This window comes from Pleurodeles waltl, chromosome 9, assembly GCF_031143425.1.
Source record: "Pleurodeles waltl isolate 20211129_DDA chromosome 9, aPleWal1.hap1.20221129, whole genome shotgun sequence".
Classification (NCBI taxonomy): Eukaryota; Metazoa; Chordata; class Amphibia; order Caudata; family Salamandridae; genus Pleurodeles; species Pleurodeles waltl.
The window spans coordinates 1,079,742,344-1,079,766,749 of NC_090448.1; the positions used below are offsets into that span (position 1 = coordinate 1,079,742,344).

Consider the following 24,406-nt stretch of genomic DNA (forward strand, 5'->3'; position numbering starts at 1 on the left):
CAGGAGAATCTCTGACCCTAGTTATGTTGCTGCCACCATTGATGGGTCCTAGGCCCATCTCTTGTCTTTCCCTTTCTATGTCTAGGATCTGTTTTTCCAAAGCCAATCTTTTGGCCATCCTAGCTAACTGGATGTCCTCTTCACTGGAGTTATCCTCAGTGATTTCAGAGAGGCTGGACCCTCCTGTGAGGGAGCCAGCATCTCTGACTATTATTTTTGGAGTCAGGGCTTGAGAAGCCCTGTTCTCCCTAGATAGGACTGGTGGAGGGGATTCTTCCTCCAGTTCACTATCATCCTCCTCTGTGTTATCCACAGAGGGGTTGGCTCTATCATACTCTGCCAACAGCTCCTGGAACTGTACTTTGGTAGGTCTGGAGCCCATTGTTATTTTTCTTATGTTACAGAGTGACCTTAGCTCTTTCATCTGGAGATGGAGGTAAGGTGTGGTGTCGAGTTCCACCACATTCATCTCTGTACTAGACATTATTCTTCTAAAAGTTGGAATGCTTTTAAGAATCTAAAACTAGTTCTAGAATCTAATTCAAACTTTTACAAACTTTTAAACTCTAAAAGAAATGCTAACAGGGACTAACACAAGGCCCTAGCAGGACTTTAAAGAATTTAGAAAACTTTTCAAATTGCAAAAATCAATTTCTAATGACAATTTAGGAATTTGTCGTGATCAGGTATTGGCTGAGTAGTCCAGCAAATGCAAAGTCTTGTACCCCACCGCTGATCCACCAATGTAGGAAGTTGGCTCTGTATGTGCTATTTCAAAGTAAGGAATAGCATGCACAGAGTCCAAGGGTTCCCCTTAGAGGTAAAATAGTGGTAAAAAGAGATAATACTAATGCTCTATTTTGTGGTAGTGTGGTCGAGCAGTAGGCTTATCCAAGGAGTAGTGTTAAGCATTTGTTGTACATACACATAGGCAATAAATGAGGTACACACACTCAGAGACAAATCCAGCCAATAGGTTTTTATGTAGAAAAATATCTTTTCTTAGTTTATTTTAAGAACCACAGGTTTAAATTTTACATGTAATAGCTCTTTTGAAAGGTATTGCAGGTAAGTACTCTAGGAACTTTGAATCATTACTTTAGCATGTATACTTTTCACATAAAACACAATAAGCTGTTTTAAAAGTGGACACAGTGCAATTTTCACAGTTCCTGGGGGAGGTAAGTTATTGATAGTTTTCACAGGTAAGTAGGTCACTTACAGTTTTCAGTTTTTGGTCCAAGGTAGCCCACCGTTGGGGGTTCAGAGCAACCCCAAAGTTATCACACCAGCAGCTCAGGGCCGGTCAGGTGCAAAGGTCAAAGAGGTGCCCAAAACACATAGGCTATAATGGAGAGAAGGGGGTGCCCCGGTTCCAGTCTGCCAGCAGGTAAGTACCCGCGTCTTCGGAGGGCAGACCAGGGGGGTTTTGTAGGGCACCGGGGGGGACACAAGATAGCACAGAAAGTACACCCTCAGCGGCGCGGGGGCGGCCGGGTGCAGTGTGCAAACAAGCGTCGGGTTTCCTTCAGTTTTCAATGGGAGACCAAGGGGTCTCTTCAGCGTTGCAGGCAGGCAAGGGGGGGCTCCTCGGGGTAGCCACCACCTGGGCAAGGGAGAGGGCCTCCTGGGGGTCACTCCTGCACGGAAGTTCCGTTTCTTTAGGGGCTGGGGGCTGCGGGTGCAGGGTCTTTTCCAGCCGTCGGGAAATGGAGTTCAGACAGTCGCGGTCAGGGGGAGCCTGGGGATTCCCTCTGCAGGCGTCGCTGTGGGGGCTCAGGGGGGGACAACTTTGGTTACTCACAGTCGTAGAGTCGCCGGAGGGTCCTCCCCGAGTTGGTTGTTCTCCACCAGTCGAGTCGGGGTCGCCGGGTGCAGTGTTGCAAGTCTCACGCTTCTTGCGGGGAGTTGCAGGGGTCTTTAAATCTGCTCCTTGTAACAAAGTTGCAGTTCTTTTGGAGCAGTGCCGCTGTCCTCAGGAGTTTCTTGTCTTTTTCGAAGTAGGGAGTCCTCAGAGGATTCAGAGGTCGCTGGTCCCTTGGAAAGCGTCGCTGGAGCAGGGTTCTTTGGAAGGCAGGAGACAGGCCGGTAAGTCTGGGGCCAAGGCAGTTGGTGTCTTCTGTTCTTCCTCTGCAGGGGTTTGTCAGCTCAGCAGTCCTTCTTCTTGTAGTTGCAGGAATCTAATTTCTAGGTTCAGGGAGAGCCCTTAAATACTAAATTTAAGGGCGTGTTTAGGTCTGGGGGGTTAGTAGCCAATGGCTACTAGCCCTGAGGGTGAGTACACCCTCTTTGTGCCTCCTCCCAAGGGGAGGGAGTCACATCCCTAATCCTATTGGGGGAATCCTCCATCTGCAAGATGGTGGATTTCTAAAAGTCAGAGTCACTTCAGCTCAGAACACCTTAGGGGCTGTCCTGACTGGCCAGTGACTCCTCCTTGTTGCTTTCTTTGTTTCCTCCAGCCTTGCCGCCAAAAGTGGGGGCCGTGGCCGGAGGGGGCGGGCAACTCCACTAAGCTGGAGTGCCCTGTTGTGCTGTGACAAAGGGGTGAGCCTTTGAGGCTCACCGCCAGGTGTTACAGCTCCTGCCTGGGGGAGGTGTTAGCATCTCCACCCAGTGCAGGCTTTGTTACTGGCCTCAGAGTGACAAAGGCACTCTCCCCATGGGGCCAGCAACATGTCTCTAGTGTGGCAGGCTGCTGGAACCAGTCAGCCTACACAGATAGTCGGTTAAGTTTCAGGGGGCACCTCTAAGGTGCCCTCAGTGGTGTATTTTACAATAAAATGTACACTGGCATCAGTGTGCATTTATTGTGCTGAGAAGTTTGATACCAAACTTCCCAGTTTTCAGTGTAGCCATTCTGGTGCTGTGGAGTTCGTGTAAAACAGACTCCCAGACCATATACTCTTATGGCTACCCTGCACTTACAATGTCTAAGGTTTTGCTTAGACACTGTAGGGGCACAGTGCTCATGCACTGGTGCCCTCACCTATGGTATAGTGCACCCTGCCTTAGGGCTGTAAGGCCTGCTAGAGGGGTGTCTTACCTACTCTGCATAGGCAGTGAGAGGCTGGCATGGCACCCTGAGGGGAGTGCCATGTCGACTTACTCATTTTGTTCTCACTAGCACACACAAGCTGGTAAGCAGTGTGTCTGTGCTGAGTGAGGGGTTTCCAGGGTGGCATAATACATGCTGCAGCCCTTAGAGACCTTCCCTGGCATCAGGGCCCTTGGTACCAGAGGTACTGTAGGAAGTTGGCTCTGTATGTGCTATTTCAAAGTGAGGAATAGCATGCACAGAGTCCAAGGGTTCCCCTTAGAGGTAAAATAGTGGTAAAAATAGATAATACTAATGCTCTATTTTGTGGTAGTGTGGTCGAGCAGTAGGCTTATCCAAGGAGTAGTGTTAAGCATTTGTTGTACATACACATAGACAATAAATGAGGTACACACACTCAGAGACAAATCCAGCCAATAGGTTTTTATATAGAAAAATATCTTTTCTTAGTTTATTTTAAGAACCACAGGTTCAAATTCTACATGTAATATCTCATTCGAAAGGTATTGCAGGTAAGTACTTTAGGAACTTCAAATCATAAAAATTGCATGTATACTTTTCAAGTTATTCACAAATAGCTGTTTCAAAAGTGGACACTTAGTGCAATTTTCACAGTTCCTAGGGGAGGTAAGTATTTGTTAGGTTAACCAGGTAAGTAAGACACTTACAGGGCTTAGTTCTTGGTCCAAGGTAGCCCACCGTTGGGGGTTCAGAGCAACCCCAAAGTCACCACACCAGCAGCTCAGGGCCGGTCAGGTGCAGAGTTCAAAGTGGTGCCCAAAACACATAGGCTAGAATGGAGAGAAGGGGGTGCCCCGGTTCCGGTCTGCTTGCAGGTAAGTACCCGCGTCTTCGGAGGGCAGACCGGGGGGGTTTTGTAGGGCACCGGGGGGGACACAAGTCCACACAGAAATTTCACCCTCAGCGGCGCGGGGGCGGCCGGGTGCAGTGTAGAAACAAGCGTCGGGTTCGCAGTGTTAGTCTATGAGAGATCTCGGGATCTCTTCAGCGCTGCAGGCAGGCAAGGGGGGGGTTCCTCGGGGAAACCTCCACTTGATCAAGGGAGAGGGACTCCTGGGGGTCACTCCTCCAGTGAAAGTCCGGTCCTTCAGGTCCTGGGGGCTGCGGGTGCAGGGTCTCTCCCAGGTGTCGGGACTTTGGATTCAAAGAGTCGCGGTCAGGGGAAGCCTCGGGATTCCCTCTGCAGGCGGCGCTGTGGGGGCTCAGGGGGGACAGGTTTTTGTACTCACAGTCTTAGAGTAGTCCTGGGGTCCCTCCTGAGGTGTTGGATCGCCACCAGCCGAGTCGGGGTCGCCGGGTGCAGTGTTGCAAGTCTCACGCTTCTTGCGGGGAGCTTGCAGGGATCTTTAAAGCTGCTGGAAACAAAGTTGCAGCTTTTCTTGGAGCAGGTCCGCTGTCCTCGGGAGTTTCTTGTCTTTTCGAAGCAGGAGCAGTCCTCAGAGGATGTCGAGGTCGCTGGTCCCTTTGGAAGGCGTCGCTGGAGCAGGATCTTTGGAAGGCAGGAGACAGGCCGGTGAGTTTCTGGAGCCAAGGCAGTTGTCGTCTTCTGGTCTTCCGCTGCAGGGGTTTTCAGCTAGGCAGTCCTTCTTCTTGTAGTTGCAGGAATCTAATTTTCTAGGGTTCAGGGTAGCCCTTAAATACTAAATTTAAGGGCGTGTTTAGGTCTGGGGGGTTAGTAGCCAATGGCTACTAGCCCTGAGGGTGGGTACACCCTCTTTGTGCCTCCTCCCAAGGGGAGGGGGTCACAATCCTAACCCTATTGGGGGAATCCTCCATCTGCAAGATGGAGGATTTCTAAAAGTCAGAGTCACCTCAGCTCAGGACACCTTAGGGGCTGTCCTGACTGGCCAGTGACTCCTCCTTGTTTTTCTCATTATCTTCTCCGGCCTTGCCGCCAAAAGTGGGGCCTGGCCGGAGGGGGCGGGCAACTCCACTAGCTGGAGTGTCCTGCTGGGTTGGCACAAAGGAGGTGAGCCTTTGAGGCTCACCGCCAGGTGTGACAATTCCTGCCTGGGAGAGGTGTTAGCATCTCCACCCAGTGCAGGCTTTGTTACTGGCCTCAGAGTGACAAAGGCACTCTCCCCATGGGGCCAGCAACATGTCTCGGTTTGTGGCAGGCTGCTAAAACTAGTCAGCATACACAGATAGTCGGTTAAGTTTCAGGGGGCACCTCTAAGGTGCCCTCTGTGGTGTATTTTACAATAAAATGTACACTGGCATCAGTGTGCATTTATTGTGCTGAGAAGTTTGATACCAAACTTCCCAGTTTTCAGTGTAGCCATTATGGTGCTGTGGAGTTCGTGTTTGACAGACTCCCAGACCATATACTCTTATGGCTACCCTGCACTTACAATGTCTAAGGTTTTGTTTAGACACTGTAGGGGTACCATGCTCATGCACTGGTACCCTCACCTATGGTATAGTGCACCCTGCCTTAGGGCTGTAAGGCCTGCTAGAGGGGTGTCTTACCTATACTGCATAGGCAGTGAGAGGCTGGCATGGCACCCTGAGGGGAGTGCCATGTCGACTTACTCGTTTTGTCCTCACTAGCACACACAAGCTGGCAAGCAGGGTGTCTGTGCTGAGTGAGAGGTCTCCAGGGTGGCATAAGACATGCTGCAGCCCTTAGAGACCTTCCTTGGCATCAGGGCCCTTGGTACTAGAAGTACCAGTTACAAGGGACTTATCTGGATGCCAGGGTCTGCCAATTGTGGATACAAAAGTACAGGTTAGGGAAAGAACACTGGTGCTGGGGCCTGGTTAGCAGGCCTCAGCACACTTTCAATTGTTAACATAGCATCAGCAAAGGCAAAAAGTCAGGGGGCAACCATGCCAAGGAGGCATTTCCTTACACAACCCCCCCCCAAAACGAAAGAGGATGAGACTAACCTTTCCCAAGAGAGTCTTCATTTTCTAAGTGGAAGAACCTGGAAAGGCCATCTGCATTGGCATGGGCAGTCCCAGGTCTGTGTTCCACTATAAAGTCCATTCCCTGTAGGGAGATGGACCACCTCAACAGTTTAGGATTTTCACCTTTCATTTGCATCAGCCATTTGAGAGGTCTGTGGTCAGTTTGAACTAGGAAGTGAGTCCCAAAGAGGTATGGTCTCAGCTTCTTCAGGGACCAAACCACAGCAAAGGCCTCCCTCTCAATGGCACTCCAACGCTGCTCCCTGGGGAGTAACCTCCTGCTAATGAAAGCAACAGGCTGGTCAAGGCCATCATCATTTGTTTGGGACAAAACTGCCCCTATCCCATGTTCAGAGGCATCAGTCTGCACAATGAACTGCTTAGAATAATCTGGAGCTTTTAGAACTGGTGCTGAGCACATTGCTTGTCTCAGGGTGTCAAAGGCCTGTTGGCATTCCACAGTCCAGTTCACTTTCTTGGGCATTTTCTTGGAGGTGAGTTCAGTGAGGGCTGTCACAATGGATCCATATCCCTTCACAAACCTCCTGTAATACCCAGTCAAGCCAAGGAATGCCCTGACTTGAGTCTGGGTTTTTGGAGCTACCCAGTCCAGAATAGTCTGGATCTTGGGTTGGAGTGGCTGAACTTGGCCTCCACCTACAAGGTGTCCCAAGTAAACCACAGTTCCCTGCCCTATCTGGCATTTGGATGCCTTGATAGAGAGGCCTGCAGATTGCAGAGCCTTCAAAACCTTCTTCAGGTGGACCAGGTGATCCTGCCAGGTGGAGCTAAAGACAGCAATGTCATCAAGATAAGCTGTGCTAAAGGACTCCAAACCAGCAAGGACTTGATTCACCAACCTTTGGAAGGTGGCAGGGGCATTCTTTAAACCAAAGGGCATAACAGTAAACTGATAATGCCCATCAGGTGTGGAGAATGCTGTCTTTTCTTTTGCTCCAGGTGCCATTTTTATTTGCCAGTACCCTGCTGTCAAGTCAAAGGTACTTAGGAATTTGGCAGCACCTAATTTATCAATGAGCTCATCAGCCCTTGGAATTGGATGGGCATCTGTCTTGGTGACAGAATTGAGCCCTCTGTAGTCCACACAAAACCTCATCTCTTTCTTTCCATCTTTGGTGTGAGGTTTGGGGACTAAGACCACTGGGCTAGCCCAGGGGCTGTCAGAGCGCTCAATTACTCCCAATTCCAGCATCTTGTGGACTTCCACCTTGATGCTTTCTTTAACATGGTCAGATTGTCTAAAGATTTTGTTCTTGACAGGCATGCTGTCTCCTGTGTCCACATCATGGGTACACAGGTGTGTCTGACCAGGGGTTAAGGAGAAGAGTTCAGGAAACTGTTGTAGGACTCTCCTACAATCAGCTTGCTGTTGGCCAGAGAGGGTGTCTGAGTAGATCACTCCATCTACTGTGCCATCTTTTGGGTCTGATGACAGAAGATCAGGGAGAGGTTCACTCTCTGCCTCCTGATCCTCATCTGTTACCATCAACAGATTCACATCAGCCCTGTCATGGAAGAGCTTAAGGCGGTTCACATGGATCACCCTCTTGGGGCTCCTGCTTGTGCCCAGGTCCACCAAGTAGGTGACCTGACTCTTCCTCTCTAGTACTGGGTAAGGGCCACTCCATTTGTCCTGGAGTGCCCTGGGAGCCACAGGCTCCAGAACCCAGACTTTCTGCCCTGGTTGGAACTCAACCAGTGCAGCCTTTTGGTCATACCAAAACTTCTGGAGCTGTTGGCTGGCCTCAAGGTTTTTGGTTGCCTTTTCCATGTACTCTGCCATTCTAGAGCGAAGGCCAAGTACATAGTCCACTATGTCCTGTTTAGGCTCATGGAGAGGTCTCTCCCAGCCTTCTTTAACAAGAGCAAGTGGTCCCCTTACAGGATGACCAAACAGAAGTTCAAAGGGTGAGAATCCTACTCCCTTCTGTGGCACCTCTCTGTAAGCGAAAAGCAGACATGGCAAGAGGACATCCCATCTCCTTTTGAGTTTTTCTGGGAGCCCCATGATCATGCCTTTTAATGTCTTGTTGAATCTCTCAACTAAGCCATTAGTTTGTGGATGGTAAGGTGTAGTGAATTTATAAGTCACTCCACACTCATTCCACATGTGCTTTAGGTATGCTGACATGAAGTTGGTACCTCTGTCAGACACCACCTCCTTAGGGAAACCCACTCTGGTAAAGATACCAATGAGGGCCTTGGCTACTGCAGGGGCAGTAGTCGACCTAAGGGGAATAGCTTCAGGATACCTGGTAGCATGATCCACTACTACCAGGATATACATATTTCCTGAGGCTGTGGGAGGTTCCAGTGGACCAACTATGTCCACACCCACTCTTTCAAAGGGAACCCCCACCACTGGAAGTGGAATGAGGGGGGCCTTTGGGTGCCCACCTGTCTTACCACTGGCTTGACAGGTGGGGCAGGAGAGGCAAAACTCCTTAACCATGTTGGACATATTGGGCCAGTAGAAGTGGTTGACTAACCTCTCCCACGTCTTGGTTTGTCCCAAATGCCCAGCAAGGGGAATGTCATGGGCCAATGTTAGGATGAACTTCCTGAACAGCTGAGGCACTACCACTCTCCTAGTGGCACCAGGTTTGGGGTCTCTGGCCTCAGTGTACAGGAGTCCATCTTCCCAATAGACCCTATGTGTTCCATTTTTATTGCCTTTGGACTCTTCAGCAGCTTGCTGCCTAAGGCCTTCAAGAGAGGGACAGGTTTCTTGTCCCCTTCACAGCTCCTCCCTTGAGGGTCCCCCTGGGCCTAAGAGCTCAACCTGGTAAGGTTCAAGCTCCAAAGGCTCAGTTCCCTCAGAGGGCAGAACTTCTTCCTGAGAAGAGAGGTTCCCTTTCTTTTGCTGTGTTGCAGTTGGTTTCCCAACTGACTTTCCTGTTCTCTTGGTAGGCTGGGCCATTCTTCCAGACTCCAGCTCTACTTGTTCACCCTGTGCCTTGCATTGTGCTCTTGTTTTCACACACACCAGTTCAGGGATACCCAGCATTGCTGCATGGGTTTTTAGTTCTACCTCAGCCCATGCTGAGGACTCCAGGTCATTTCCAAGCAGACAGTCTACTGGGATATTTGAGGAGACCACCACCTGTTTCAGGCCATTGACCCCTCCCCATTCTAAAGTAACCATTGCCATGGGATGTACTTTTCTCTGATTGTCAGCGTTGGTGACTGTGTAAGTTTTTCCAGTCAGGTATTGGCCAGGGGAAACCAGTTTCTCTGTCACCATGGTGACACTGGCACCTGTATCCCTCAGGCCCTCTATTCTAGTCCCATTAATTAAGAGTTGCTGTCTGTATTTTTGCATGTTAGGCGGCCAGACAGCTAGTGTGGCTAAATCCACCCCACCCTCAGAAACTAGAGTAGCTTCAGTGTGGACCCTGATTTGCTCTGGGCACACTGTTGATCCCACTTGGAGACTAGCCATACCAGTGTTACCTGGATGGGAGTTTGGAGTGGAACCTTTCTTGGGACAGGCCTTGTCTCCAGTTTGGTGTCCATGCTGTTTACAGCTATGACACCAGGCCTTTTTGGGATCAAAGTTTTTACCCTTGTACCCATTGTTTTGTGAAGAGGCTCTGGGCCCACCCTCCTGTGCAGGTTTTTGGGGGCCTGTAGAAGACTCTTTACTATTTTTAGTTTTGGCTGTCTCATCACCCTTCCCCTGGGGAGTCTTTGTGACCCCTTTCTTTTGGTCACCCCCTGTTGAAGTCTTGGACACCCTTGTCTTGACCCAATGGTCCGCCTTCTTTCCCAATTCTTGGGGAGAAATTGGTCCTAGGTCTACCAGATGCTGATGCAGTTTATCATTGAAACAATTACTCAATAGGTGTTCTTTCACAAATAAATTGTACAGCCCATCATAATTACTTACACCACTGCCTTGAATCCAACCATCTAGTGTTTTCACTGAGTAGTCAACAAAGTCAACCCAGGTCTGGCTCGAGGATTTTTGAGCCCCCCTGAACCTAATCCTGTACTCCTCAGTGGAGAATCCAAAGCCCTCAATCAGGGTACCCTTCATGAGGTCATAAGATTCTGCATCTTGTCCAGAGAGTGTGAGGAGTCTATCCCTACACTTTCCTGTGAACATTTCCCAAAGGAGAGCACCCCAGTGAGATCTGTTCACTTTTCTGGTTACACAAGCCCTCTCAAAAGCTGTGAACCATTTGGTGATGTCATCACCATCTTCATATTTAGTTACAATCCCTTTAGGGATTTTCAACATGTCAGGAGAATCTCTGACCCTATTTATGTTGCTGCCACCATTGATGGGTCCTAGGCCCATCTCTTGTCTTTCCCTCTCTATGGCTAGGATCTGTCTTTCCAAAGCCAATCTTTTGGCCATCCTGGCTAACTGGATGTCCTCTTCACTGGGGTTATCCTCAGTGATTTCAGAGGTGTTGGTCTCTCCTGTGAGGGAACCAGCATCTCTGACTATTATTTTTGGAGTCAGGGTTTGAGGGACCCTGTTCTCCCTAGATAGGACTGGTAGGGAGGAATTTTCCTCCAAGTCACTATCCTCTTCCTCTGAGTTGCCACCCTCAGAGGGGTTGGCCTTTTCAAACTCTGCCAAAAGCTCCTGGAGCTGTATTTTGGTAGGTTTGGGGCCCATTGTTATTTTCTTTATTTTACAGAGTGACCTTAGCTCCCTCATCTTAAGATGGAGGTAAGGTGTGGTGTCGAGTTCCACCACAGTCACATCTGTGCTAGACATTTTGATTCTAAAAGTTGGAATACTTTTTAAGAATCTACAACTGGTTCTAGAATCTAATTCAAACTTTTACAAACTTTTAAACTCTAAAAGAAATGCTAAACAAGATCTAACACAAGGCCCTAGCAGGTCTTTTAAGAATTTAGAAAACTTTTCAAATTGCAAAAATCAATTTCTAATGACAATTTTGGAATTTGTCGTGTGATCAGGTATTGGCTGAGTAGTCCAGCAAATGCAAAGTCTTGTACCCCACCGCTGATCCACCAATGTAGGAAGTTGGCTCTGTATGTGCTATTTCAAAGTAAGGAATAGCATGCACAGAGTCCAAGGGTTCCCCTTAGAGGTAAAATAGTGGTAAAAAGAGATAATACTAATGCTCTATTTTGTGGTAGTGTGGTCGAGCAGTAGGCTTATCCAAGGAGTAGTGTTAAGCATTTGTTGTACATACACATAGACAATAAATGAGGTACACACACTCAGAGACAAATCCAGCCAATAGGTTTTTATATAGAAAAATATCTTTTCTTAGTTTATTTTAAGAACCACAGGTTCAAATTCTACATGTAATATCTCATTCGAAAGGTATTGCAGGTAAGTACTTTAGGAACTTCAAATCATAAAAATTGCATGTATACTTTTCAAGTTATTCACAAATAGCTGTTTCAAAAGTGGACACTTAGTGCAATTTTCACAGTTCCTAGGGGAGGTAAGTATTTGTTAGGTTAACCAGGTAAGTAAGACACTTACAGGGCTTAGTTCTTGGTCCAAGGTAGCCCACCGTTGGGGGTTCAGAGCAACCCCAAAGTCACCACACCAGCAGCTCAGGGCCGGTCAGGTGCAGAGTTCAAAGTGGTGCCCAAAACACATAGGCTAGAATGGAGAGAAGGGGGTGCCCCGGTTCCGGTCTGCTTGCAGGTAAGTACCCGCGTCTTCGGAGGGCAGACCGGGGGGGTTTTGTAGGGCACCGGGGGGGACACAAGTCCACACAGAAATTTCACCCTCAGCGGCGCGGGGGCGGCCGGGTGCAGTGTAGAAACAAGCGTCGGGTTCGCAGTGTTAGTCTATGAGAGATCTCGGGATCTCTTCAGCGCTGCAGGCAGGCAAGGGGGGGGTTCCTCGGGGAAACCTCCACTTGATCAAGGGAGAGGGACTCCTGGGGGTCACTCCTCCAGTGAAAGTCCGGTCCTTCAGGTCCTGGGGGCTGCGGGTGCAGGGTCTCTCCCAGGTGTCGGGACTTTGGATTCAAAGAGTCGCGGTCAGGGGAAGCCTCGGGATTCCCTCTGCAGGCGGCGCTGTGGGGGCTCAGGGGGGACAGGTTTTTGTACTCACAGTCTTAGAGTAGTCCTGGGGTCCCTCCTGAGGTGTTGGATCGCCACCAGCCGAGTCGGGGTCGCCGGGTGCAGTGTTGCAAGTCTCACGCTTCTTGCGGGGAGCTTGCAGGGATCTTTAAAGCTGCTGGAAACAAAGTTGCAGCTTTTCTTGGAGCAGGTCCGCTGTCCTCGGGAGTTTCTTGTCTTTTCGAAGCAGGGGCAGTCCTCAGAGGATGTCGAGGTCGCTGGTCCCTTTGGAAGGCGTCGCTGGAGCAGGATCTTTGGAAGGCAGGAGACAGGCCGGTGAGTTTCTGGAGCCAAGGCAGTTGTCGTCTTCTGGTCTTCCGCTGCAGGGGTTTTCAGCTAGGCAGTCCTTCTTCTTGTAGTTGCAGGAATCTAATTTTCTAGGGTTCAGGGTAGCCCTTAAATACTAAATTTAAGGGCGTGTTTAGGTCTGGGGGGTTAGTAGCCAATGGCTACTAGCCCTGAGGGTGGGTACACCCTCTTTGTGCCTCCTCCCAAGGGGAGGGGGTCACAATCCTAACCCTATTGGGGGAATCATCCATCTGCAAGATGGAGGATTTCTAAAAGTCAGAGTCACCTCAGCTCAGGACACCTTAGGGGCTGTCCTGACTGGCCAGTGACTCCTCCTTGTTTTTCTCATTATCTTCTCCGGCCTTGCCGCCAAAAGTGGGGCCTGGCCGGAGGGGGCGGGCAACTCCACTAGCTGGAGTGTCCTGCTGGGTTGGCACAAAGGAGGTGAGCCTTTGAGGCTCACCGCCAGGTGTGACAATTCCTGCCTGGGAGAGGTGTTAGCATCTCCACCCAGTGCAGGCTTTGTTACTGGCCTCAGAGTGACAAAGGCACTCTCCCCATGGGGCCAGCAACATGTCTCGGTTTGTGGCAGGCTGCTAAAACTAGTCAGCCTACACAGATAGTCGGTTAAGTTTCAGGGGGCACCTCTAAGGTGCCCTCTGTGGTGTATTTTACAATAAAATGTACACTGGCATCAGTGTGCATTTATTGTGCTGAGAAGTTTGATACCAAACTTCCCAGTTTTCAGTGTAGCCATTATGGTGCTGTGGAGTTCGTGTTTGACAGACTCCCAGACCATATACTCTTATGGCTACCCTGCACTTACAATGTCTAAGGTTTTGTTTAGACACTGTAGGGGTACCATGCTCATGCACTGGTACCCTCACCTATGGTATAGTGCACCCTGCCTTAGGGCTGTAAGGCCTGCTAGAGGGGTGTCTTACCTATACTGCATAGGCAGTGAGAGGCTGGCATGGCACCCTGAGGGGAGTGCCATGTCGACTTACTCGTTTTGTCCTCACTAGCACACACAAGCTGGCAAGCAGGGTGTCTGTGCTGAGTGAGAGGTCTCCAGGGTGGCATAAGACATGCTGCAGCCCTTAGAGACCTTCCTTGGCATCAGGGCCCTTGGTACTAGAAGTACCAGTTACAAGGGACTTATCTGGATGCCAGGGTCTGCCAATTGTGGATACAAAAGTACAGGTTAGGGAAAGAACACTGGTGCTGGGGCCTGGTTAGCAGGCCTCAGCACACTTTCAATTGTAAACATAGCATCAGCAAAGGCAAAAAGTCAGGGGGCAACCATGCCAAGGAGGCATTTCCTTACAGGTACCAGTTACAAGGGACTTATCTGGATGCCAGGGTGTGCCAATTGTGGAATCAAAAGTACAGGTTAGGGAAAGAACACTGGTGCTGGGGCCTGGTTAGCAGGCCTCAGCACACTTTCAATTCAAAACATAGCATCAGCAAAGGCAAAAAGTCAGGGGGTAACCATGCCAAGGAGGCATTTCCTTACACCCTGCATTTGGGCTCTTAAGGCCTGCTGTAGGGGGTGACTTATATATATTAAATGCTTTGTGCCTGCTAGCAGATTGTGTGATTATATATAAGAAATTGTAATACAATTTTTTAAAAGAGCTGTGCCACTTTAGTGGTTTATTGATAATTTGATTACGTTGATTACATTTTATTTTTCTATGCTTTACTAATAAGTTTCCAACATTTGATTTATTCAGAACTTTTGAGCATGCCGTCTTAGCTGCAGGGACAGATTTTCGCTCCGATCGACTGTGGGAAATGTATATAAATTGGGAAAGCGAGCAAGGAAACCTCAAGGAAGTTACGGTGTTGTATGAGCGCATTCTGAATATTCCAACACAGCTTTACAGCCATCATTTCACAAGGTGAGACACAACTGCATACGTTTGAGAAATGTAATGTTTTCTTAAGGATTTCTCATTGTGGTGTTTTTCTGTGTTTTTTTTTTTTTCCATTAATTTCCTCTGGTAAATGAGATCCAGGGTGGCGTTGCTCCTTTGAATCTCAAAGCTACCATCAAAATGTATTTTAATTCTTAAGTCTGATGTGATGAACAATGTGTTCCACTATTGGTTACTTCTAAAAGCTCACTTCTATCACAATTTGTAGGTATTCATTTGGAATGCTCTTTATTAAGTATGACTTTTTTTTTTGTGTGTGGAATATACTTATCATTGTGTTCAGTCCCCTCTCATATTCTAAAATGCACAAAACGGAATCTGTATCATTTTCAGTTCCAGCTTTAAGAGAATGGAATGTTTTTCCAGATTGTATACTACCCTCATTGTTTGTCTTAAGAAGAAATGTGAAAAGATGTGTTTTTTTTTTTTTTTTTTTTTTTAATAACATTGAGTGAGCAAAACCTTCCCTTGTGCCTATTTTTACCCTAAACTAAAGTTTTGCGAAGATGGCAACCTTAGCAAGTTCATGCAGTGAAGAAGAAGAGGACTGCTGAGCTGAAGAACCCCTGCAGAGGAAGAACAGAAGACACCAACTGCTTTGGCCCCAGACTTACCGGCCTGTCTCCTGCCTTCCAAAGAAACCTGCTCCAGCGACGCTTTCCAAGGGACCAGCGACCTCTGAATCCTCTGAGGACTGCCCTGCTTCAAGAAAGACAAGAAACTCCCGAGGACAGCGGCACTGCTCCAAAAGAACTGCAACTTTGTTTCAAGGAGTAGACTTAAAGACCCCTGCAACTCCCCGCAAGAAGCGTGAGACTTGCAACACTGCACCCGGCGACCCCGACTCGACTGGTGGAGAACCAACACCTCAGGGAGGACCCTCCGGCGACTCCAAGACCGTGAGTAACCAAAGTTGTCCCCCCTGAGCCCCCACAGCGACGCCTGCAGAGGGAATCCCGAGGCTCCCCCCTGACCGCGACTGCCTGAACTCCATTTCCCGACGGCTGGAAAAGACTCTGCACCCGCAGCCCCCAGCACCGACAGGAACGGAACTCCTGTGCAGGAGTGACCACCAGGAGGCCCTCTCCCTTGCCCAGGTGGTGGCTACCCCGAGGAGCCCCCCCCTTGCCTGCCTGCAACGCTGAAGAGATCCCTTGATCTCTCATTGATTACATTGAAAACCCGACGCTTGTTTCTACACTGCACCCGGCCGCCCCAGTGCCGCTGAGGGTGTACTTTTTGTGTGAACTCGTGTCCCCCCCCCCCCCCCCCCCGGGCCCTACAAAACCCTCCTGGTCTGCCCTCCGAAGACGCGGGTACTTACCTGCTGGTAGACCAGAACCGGGGCACCCCCTTCTCTCCATTGAAGCCTATGCGTTTTGGGCACCTCTTTGACCTCTGCACCTGACCGGCTGTAAGGAAATGCCTCCTTGGCATGGTTGCCCCCTGACTTTTTGCCTGTGCTGATGCTATGTTTACAATTGAAAGTGTGCTGAGGCCTGCTAACCAGGCCCCAGCACCAGTGTTCTTTCCCTAACCTGTACTTTTGTATCCACAATTGGCAGACCCTGGCATCCAGATAAGTCCCTTGTAACTGGTACTTCTAGTACCAAGGGCCCTGATGCCAAGGAAGGTCTCTAAGGGCTGCAGCATGTCTTATGCCACCCTGGAGACCTCTCACTCAGCACAGACACACTGCTTGCCAGCTTGTGTGTGCTAGTGAGGACAAACCGAGTAAGTCGACATGGCACTCCCCTCAGGGTGCCATGCCAGCCTCTCACTGCCTATGCAGTATAGGTAAGACACCCCTCTAGCAGGCCTTACAGCCCTAAGGCAGGGTGCACTATACCATAGGTGAGGGTACCAGTGCATGAGCATGGTACCCCTACAGTGTCTAAACAAAACCTTAGACATTGTAAGTGCAGGGTAGCCATAAGAGTATATGGTCTGGGAGTTTGTCAAACACGAACTCCACAGCACCATAATGGCTACACTCAAAACTGGGAAGTTTGGTATCAAACTTCTCAGCACAATAAATGCACACTGATGCCAGTGTACATCTTATTGTAAAATACACCCCAGAGGGCACCTTAGAGGTGCCCCCTGAAACTTAACCGACTATCTGTGTAGGCTGACTAGTTTTAGCAGCCTGCCACAAACCGAGACATGTTGCTGGCCCCATGGGGAGAGTGCCTTTGTCACTCTGAGGCCAGTAACAAAGCCTGCACTGGGTGGAGATGCTAACACCTCCCCCAGGCAGGAATTGTCACACCTGGCGGTGAGCCTCAAAGGCTCACCTCCTTTGTGCCAACCCAGCAGGACACTCCAGCTAGTGGAGTTGCCCGCCCCCTCCGACCAGGCCCCACTTTTGGCGGCAAGGCCGGAGAAAATAATGAGAAAAACAAGGAGGAGTCACTGGCCAGTCAGGACAGCCCCTAAGGTGTCCTGAGCTGAGGTGACTCTGACTTTTAGAAATCCTCCATCTTGCAGATGGAGGATTCCCCCAATAGGGTTAGGATTGTGACCCCCTCCCCTTGGGAGGAGGCACAAAGAGGGTGTACCCACCCTCAGGGCTAGTAGCCATTGGCTACTAACCCCCCAGACCTAAACACGCCCTTAAATTTAGTATTTAAGGGCTACCCTGAACCCTAGAAAATTAGATTCCTGCAACTACAAGAAGAAGGACTGCCTAGCTGAAAACCCCTGCAGCGGAAGACCAGAAGACGACAACTGCCTTGGCTCCAGAAACTCACCGGCCTGTCTCCTGCCTTCCAAAGATCCTGCTCCAGCGACGCCTTCCAAAGGGACCAGCGACCTCGACATCCTCTGAGGACTGCCCCTGCTTCGAAAAGACAAGAAACTCCCGAGGACAGCGGACCTGCTCCAAGAAAAGCTGCAACTTTGTTTCCAGCAGCTTTAAAGAACCCTGCAAGCTCCCCGCAAGAAGCGTGAGACTTGCAACACTGCACCCGGCGACCCCGACTCGGCTGGTGGAGAACCGACACCTCAGGAGGGACCCCAGGACTACTCTGATACTGTGAGTACCAAAACCTGTCCCCCCTGAGCCCCCACAGCGCCGCCTGCAGAGGGAATCCCGAGGCTTCCCCTGACCGCGACTCTTTGAACCTAAAGTCCCGACGCCTGGGAGAGACCCTGCACCCGCAGCCCCCAGGACCTGAAGGACCGGACTTTCACTGGAGGAGTGACCCCCAGGAGTCCCTCTCCCTTGACCAAGTGGAGGTTTCCCCGAGGAACCCCCCCCTTGCCTGCCTGCAGCGCTGAAGAGATCCCTAGATCTCCCATTGACTTCCATTACAAACCCGACGCTTGTTTCTACACTGCACCCGGCCGCCCCCGCGCTGCTGAGGGTGAAATTTCTGTGTGGACTTGTGTCCCCCCCGGTGCCCTACAAAACCCCCCTGGTCTGCCCTCCGAAGACGCGGGTACTTACCTGCAAGCAGACCGGAACCGGGGCACCCCCTTCTCTCCATTCTAGCCTATGTGTTTTGGGCACCACTTTGAACTCTGCACCTGACCGGCCCTGAGCTGCTGGTGTGGTGACTTTGGGGTTGCTCTGAACCCCCAACGGTGGGCTACCTTGGACCAAGAACTGAACCCTGTAAGTGTCTTACTTACCTGGTAAAACTAACCAAAACTTACCTCCCCTAGGAACTGTGAAAATTGCACTAAGTGTCCACTTTTAAAACAGCTATTTGTCAATAACTTGAAAAGTATACATGCAATTTTTATGATTTAAAGTTCCTAAAGTACTTACCTGCAATACCTTTCAAATGAGCTATTACATGTAGAATTTGAACCTGTGGTTCTTAAAATAAACTAAGAAAAGATATTTTTCTATATAAAAACCTATTGGCTGGATTTGTCTCTGAGTGTGTGTACCTCATTTATTGTCTATGTGTATGTACAACAAATGCTTAACACTACTCCTTGGATAAGCCTACTGCTCGACCACACTACCACAAAATAGAGCATTAGTATTATCTATTTTTACCACTATTTTACCTCTAAGGGGAACCCTTGGACTCTGTGCATGCTATTCCTTACTTTGAAATAGCACATACAGAGCCAACTTCCTACACCGGCCCTGAGCTGCTGGTGTGGTAACTTTGGGGTTGCTCTGAACCCCTAACGGTGGGCTACCTTGGACCCAAACCTGAGACTTGTAAGTGATTTACTTACCTGACAAAACTAACAAAAACTTACCTCCCCCAGGAACTGTGAAAATTGCACTGTGTCCACTTTTAAAACAGCTTATTGTGTTTTATGTGAAAAGTATACATGCTAATGTAATGATTCAAAGTTCCTAAAGTACTTACCTGCAATACCTTTCAAATGAGATATTACATGCAGAATTTGAACCTGTGGTTCTTAAAATAAACTAAGAAAATATATTTTTCTATAACAAAAACCTATTGGCCTGGAATTGTTTCTGAGTGTGTGTTCCTCATTTATTGACTGTGTGTATGTACAACAAATGCTTAACACTACTCCTTGGATAAGCCTACTGCTCGACCACACTACCACAAAATAGAGCATTAGTATTATCTCTTTTTGCCACTGTCTTACCTCTAAGGGGAACCCTTGGACTCTGTGCATACTATTCCTTACTTTGAAATAGTGCATACAGAGCCAACTTCCTACAACTAGACAGTGCAATTTTCACAGTTCCTAGGGGAGGTAAGTAATTGTTAGTTCTTGCAGGTAAGTAAACCACCTACGGGGTTCAAGTTTGGGTCCAAGGTAGCCCACCGTTGGGGGTTCAGAGCAACCCCAAAGTTACCACACCAACAGCTCAGGGCCGGTCAGGTGCAGAGTTCAAAGTGGTGCCCAAAACGCATAGGCTTCAATGGAGAAGGGGGTGCCCTGGTTCCAGTCTGCCAGGAGGTAAGTACCCGCGTCTTCGGAGGGCAGACCAGGGGGGTTTTGTAGGGCACCGGGGGGTACACAAGTTAGCACAGAAAGTACACCCTCAGCAGCACGGGGGCCGCCGGGTGCAGTGTGCAAACACACGTCGGGTTTCCAATGAAAATCAATGGGAGACCAAGGGGTCTCTTGAGCGATGCAGGCAGGCAAGGGGGGGGCTCCTCCGGGTAGCCACCACCTGGGCAAGGGAGAGGGCCTCCTGGGGGTCACTCCTGCACTGGAGTTCCGATCTTTCAGGTCCTGGGGGCTGCTTGTGCAGGGTCTTTTCCAGGCGTCGGGATCTGGGAGTCAGGCAGTCACAGTCAGGGGGAGCCTCGGGATTCCCTCTGCAGGCGTCGCTGTGGGGGTCCAAGGGGGGCAACTCTGGCTGCTCACGGTCTCGCAGTCGCCGGGGAGTCCTCCGTGAAGTGTTTGTTCTCCACAAGTAGAGCCGGGGGCGTCGGGTGCAGAGTTGCAAGTCTCACGCTTCTGGCGGGAAATGCAGTTGTTTTGAAGTTGCTTCTTTGGAAACAAAGTTGTAGTCTTTGGTGAACAGGGCCGCTGTTCTCGGGAATTTCTTGCTCCTTCTAGAGCATGGCAGTCCTCTGAGGATTCAGAGTTAGCTGGTCCTGGGGAAAGCGTTGCTGGAGCAGTTTCTTCAGAAAGGGGGGGGGGGGCGGAACAGGCCAGTAGAGCTGGGGCCAAAGCAGTTGGTGTCTCCGTCTTCTCTGCAGGGTTTTTCAGCTCAGCAGTCCTCTTCTTCTTAGGTTGCAGGAATCTGAGTTCCTAGGTTAAGGGGAGCCCTTAAATACAGAATTTAGGGGTGTGTTTAGGTCAGGGAGGGCAGTAGCCAATGGCTACTAGCCCTGAGGGTGGCTACACCCTCTTTGTGCCTCCTCCCAAGGGGAGGCGGTCACATTCCTATCCCTATTGGGGGGATCCTCCATCTGCAAGATGGAGGATTCCTAAAAGTTAGTCACCTCAGCTCAGGTTGCCTTAGGGGCTGTCCTGACTGGTCAGTGACTCCTCCTTGTTTTTCTCATTATCTCCTCCGGCCTTGCCGCCAAAAGTGGGGCCGTGGCCGGAGGGGGGGGGGGGGGTGCAACTCCACTAGCTGGAATGCTGTGGTGCTGGATTAAAGGGGGTGAGCCTTTGAGGCTCACCGCCAGGTGTTAAAGTTCCTGCAGGGGGAGGTGTGAAGCACCTCCACCCAGTACAGGCTTTGTTACTAGCCACAGAGTGACAAAGGCACTCTCCCCATGTGGCCAGCAACGTCTCGAGTGTGGCAGGCTGCTAAAACCAGTCAGCCTACACAGGTAGTTGGTTAAGGTTTCAGGGGGCACCTTTAAGGTGCCCTCTGGGGTGTAGTTTACAATAAAATGTACGCTGGCATCAGTGTGCATTTATTGTGCTGAGAAGTTTGATACCAAACTTCCTAGTTTTCAGTGTAGCCATTATGGTGCTGTGGAGTCCGTGTTTGACAGACTCCCAGACCATATACTCTTATGGCTACCCTGCACTTACAATGTCTAAGGTTTTGCTTAGACACTGTAGGGGCACAGTGCTCATGCACTGGTGCCCTCACCTATGGTATAGTGCACCCTGCCTTAGGGCTGTAAGGCCTGGTAGAGGGGTGACTTATCTATACTTCATAGGCAGTGTGAGGTTGGCATGGCACCCTGAGGGGAGTGCCATGTCGACTTACTCGTTTTGTCCTCACCAGCACACACAAGCTGGCAAGCAGTGTGTCTGTGCTGAGTGAGTGGTCCCCATGGTGGCATATGCTGCAGCCCTTAGAGACCTTCCCTGGCATCAGTGCCCTTGGTACCAGGGGTACCAGTTACAAGGGACTTACCTGAAAGCCAGGGTGTGCCAATTGTGAAAACAAAAGTACAGGTTAGGGAAAGAACACTGGTGCTGGGGCCTGGTTAGCAGGCCTCAGCACACTTTCAAATCAAAACGTAGCATCAGCAGAGGCAAAAAGTCAGGGGGTAACCATGCCAAGGAGGCATTTCCTTACACAGCTTCAATACGAGTATGAAGGATATTGTCAATTGGATGACTTCCAAATGTTTGAAAATAAATTTGGAAAAAAAGAGGTCCTTATCTTTGGAAAATATTCTTCCTTCTGGGGTCACTCATGGTGGCCACAGGCAATGGGTCTCCCTCCAAAGCCTGTCCCTAACCTAAAAAATGTTTTAGGTGTTTTATCGTAGATAGTGCATTACAATAATCAATATGGGCATTTGACAGTCGGCACCTCAGTAAGCTCCAGATGGTGCAGAACGTGGTCACTTGACTTCTAAAGAAAATCTCCCTAAATTTAAGTTGCTGTCAAGAGTTCTAACTGAACTTCATTGGTTTCCCGTGAAGGAGAGAGTGACCTTCAAAGTACTCTGTTTAGCCCACAAGGCTCTGTACAACACCAACACCAAACCCAACCCCCTTATAAATAAAATCAGGTGGTACAACCCAAACAGAAATTTGAAATCTTCTGCATCTTTTCTTGTTTCGTTCCCTAGGATAAATAAAGCCTCCAGGGGTGGTCACAGTCTTGTTTATACCACCTGTCAGCTGTGGAATAAACTGCCTTATAACCCCAGAAGCCAATCAAATCTCCTCAGCTTCTGTAAAGCGTTGAAACTTCGGCTGTTTTCTTTTTCTCCTTCACCTTTTGTGCTTTTAACCTTCGTATGCTCCTCACATTCTTAGCACCAAGACACCCTCGGGTACGCATGATACCTCAGTTGTGTAGGTGGGCCAAGTGCCTGTGACAGGAAAAAGCCAAAAACGTGTCACAATTGAAGGGGAATCAAAGCAGGTCCAAAAATTTAGGCTTACAAGTGGGGTAGAATTGTGATCGGTATAGATGCGGCAATGCTGGGTGGTAAAAATTTTGTGGATTCCTGCAGATTCTGGTAGATTCCATCACGCAAATGTGAGGAAAATGTGCATTGTGGGTAAGAAAATGGCACGGGTGCATGTGAAGCACACCACTCTGGACTCACCCAGATGTTTAGTTTTCAGATGTGTCTAGGTCTCGTAGAAGTCAACAAAAGTGCAGCCCTCACTATTCCAAGTGGGACGATTTTGAGAGTTAGACGAGCTCTCATGGCCCAAATGTAAAACCAATACCCAAAATAATCAAATGTCCTCTTGATTGCCGTTGAGATAAGATCTTTTAGTGGGGGGGTGGGGGGGGGAGGGGGGAGGGGAAGCTGAAAGACCTTTAGTTGGGGTTGCGGCACAACCATGCCTATTCTGGTTGGTAGACACCACCCCACTATTGGGGTAGAGGTATGGCCCACCCTGGTCTCTGCTGGGCTGTCTAAACCCCTTGAGGACAGATGGGCAAAAATAGGCTGATCTGCCCCAAGGCAGGGAGAAATGTCCAACAGTAATGTACCTCCATGGGGAGTGACCATTGCCCAAAACAAAGTACACACCAATCCCTGGTGCGTAAGTGATTTCTGCCCACCCCCTCCTCATCCTCTGAGGCAGATCAGCCAAATAGAAATAGGCCGATCTGCCCCCAGAAATGGGCTAAAATAAATCCCCCCCCCCCCACAGGGGAACTACCCTTGCATGAAACGGACATTAAAAAACAATTCGCTAGTGCTTAGTGGTTCCCCTCCCGTCTTTTCAGAGCAGATCGGCCTAATTAAAGTAGGCCGATCTGTGGCTGGGGAGGGGGGAGAGGAAAGCCTAATTTAAAAATGCCTCCCAGGGGAATGACCTTTCAGCATCCATCCCTGTTGCCTAGTGGGCAATTCTGCAGCCAGATCACTTTACGATCGGTGGGGTTAGGGGGGGTGAAAGATTCCCCTTCCATCCCTGCCCCTTAGGCCTCCCGGGGAAGGGGTGGGGGGAGCGCTAGCGCTTCCCCAAGAGGGCCGGTAGCAGGATATAATGGTTACATCTGTGGCGCCTGAGAGCTGTGCCACCGGATGCAACCATTATGTCTGTGGCAGGGAAGGGGTTAAAAGCGGTCATTGAAGAGCGCTAAACTATTGCCTGAACATCCCTGAAGTCCTCTTTGAATGCTGCAAATATAGCCAGCAGATGGCTATGCACTGACACCCCAGTTGAAGCCCGAGCTTTGTCGGAGTTTCGAGCTTCAAGTAGATTCCAGGCATAAATAATCAAAATGCCCATCACAGGGAATCCTTTCAACTCGTGACAAAGGCTAATGCCGCTAGTGCAGTGGGAGCACCTCAAACCAGATGTTTCTTCAGAATGTACACCAACTAACCATGCACCAATGGAGAGGACTGAGTTTGAAACAATGCAGCTACAATGTCAGACCAGTCACGGAATGGGTGCTCGGAGAGCAAGTCCACAGTGCCAACATGCTGTGCAAGAGGCACTCCTTTCAGGCCAGAGCATAAGGTAAGATCCACTCCTCAAGAAGATCTGTTATAAATAACTCTCTAGCAGAATGCCATTGACACCAGGGGACAGACTAGGAATATATTCCTTTATGAATGGATGTGAATCACCTCCAACAAAAAGGTTTTAAACCTTATATACATGGATATTGCATTTAACTTGAGGAAATACCTTCACACATCAAGCCAAAACAGAGCTTGTGAAGCAGAACTAAAACTATTGCTACAGGACCTCCTGTAGAAAGGAGCAGTAGAGGCGGTGACTAGAGAGGGACAAAATTGAAGAGTTTACTTCCACATCACCAAACACTTGACCTGAAGACCAATATTGGACTTAAGGTTCTGTAACAAATTAGTCAAGACACAGAAACTCATGATTAGCATCCCTAACCATACACCCCCAGCCCTCCACCCCCACCAGAGTCATCACGCTATTGTCGAAGGGAGACTATATGTCGACCATGGATCTGAATTATGCCTAATTCTACATCCCAATAAACAGCAACTGTTTAGGGTAAAGTCTACACTGAGTATTCAGAAAATGTCCCGGAGGTGGCTGCACACTTACGAAAACAGAATACTTGTGTACGTCTGCCTAGACAGCTGACTGATAAAGGCAAGCTTGCTCAAACAGTGGCATATAGTAGCCTATACCAAGTAAATAAAAAAATAAAAAAATTACATGCTAGGGTTAAGTGAGCATGGATAAAAACTCTTCTCTCCCCCCCCCCCAAAAAAAAATGTACTAAGACATTCTTGGGAACACAGCTAGACTTAACCTTTTCTTCACAATA

At 49.3% G+C, this 24,406-nt stretch overlaps 1 protein-coding gene across 3 annotated transcripts in view; it reads left to right on the forward strand.

The window, feature by feature from the left end:
• The window catches only part of PRPF39 (pre-mRNA processing factor 39), a 404,622-nt gene that overhangs the window by 53,618 nt on the left and 326,598 nt on the right, over positions 1-24,406 (forward strand). For all 3 annotated transcript variants that reach the window (XM_069208720.1, XM_069208721.1, XM_069208722.1), the window contains one exon: positions 14,098-14,265. In XM_069208720.1, coding sequence (XP_069064821.1) covers positions 14,098-14,265 — 168 coding nt within the window. The remainder of the gene's footprint in view (positions 1-14,097; positions 14,266-24,406) is intronic.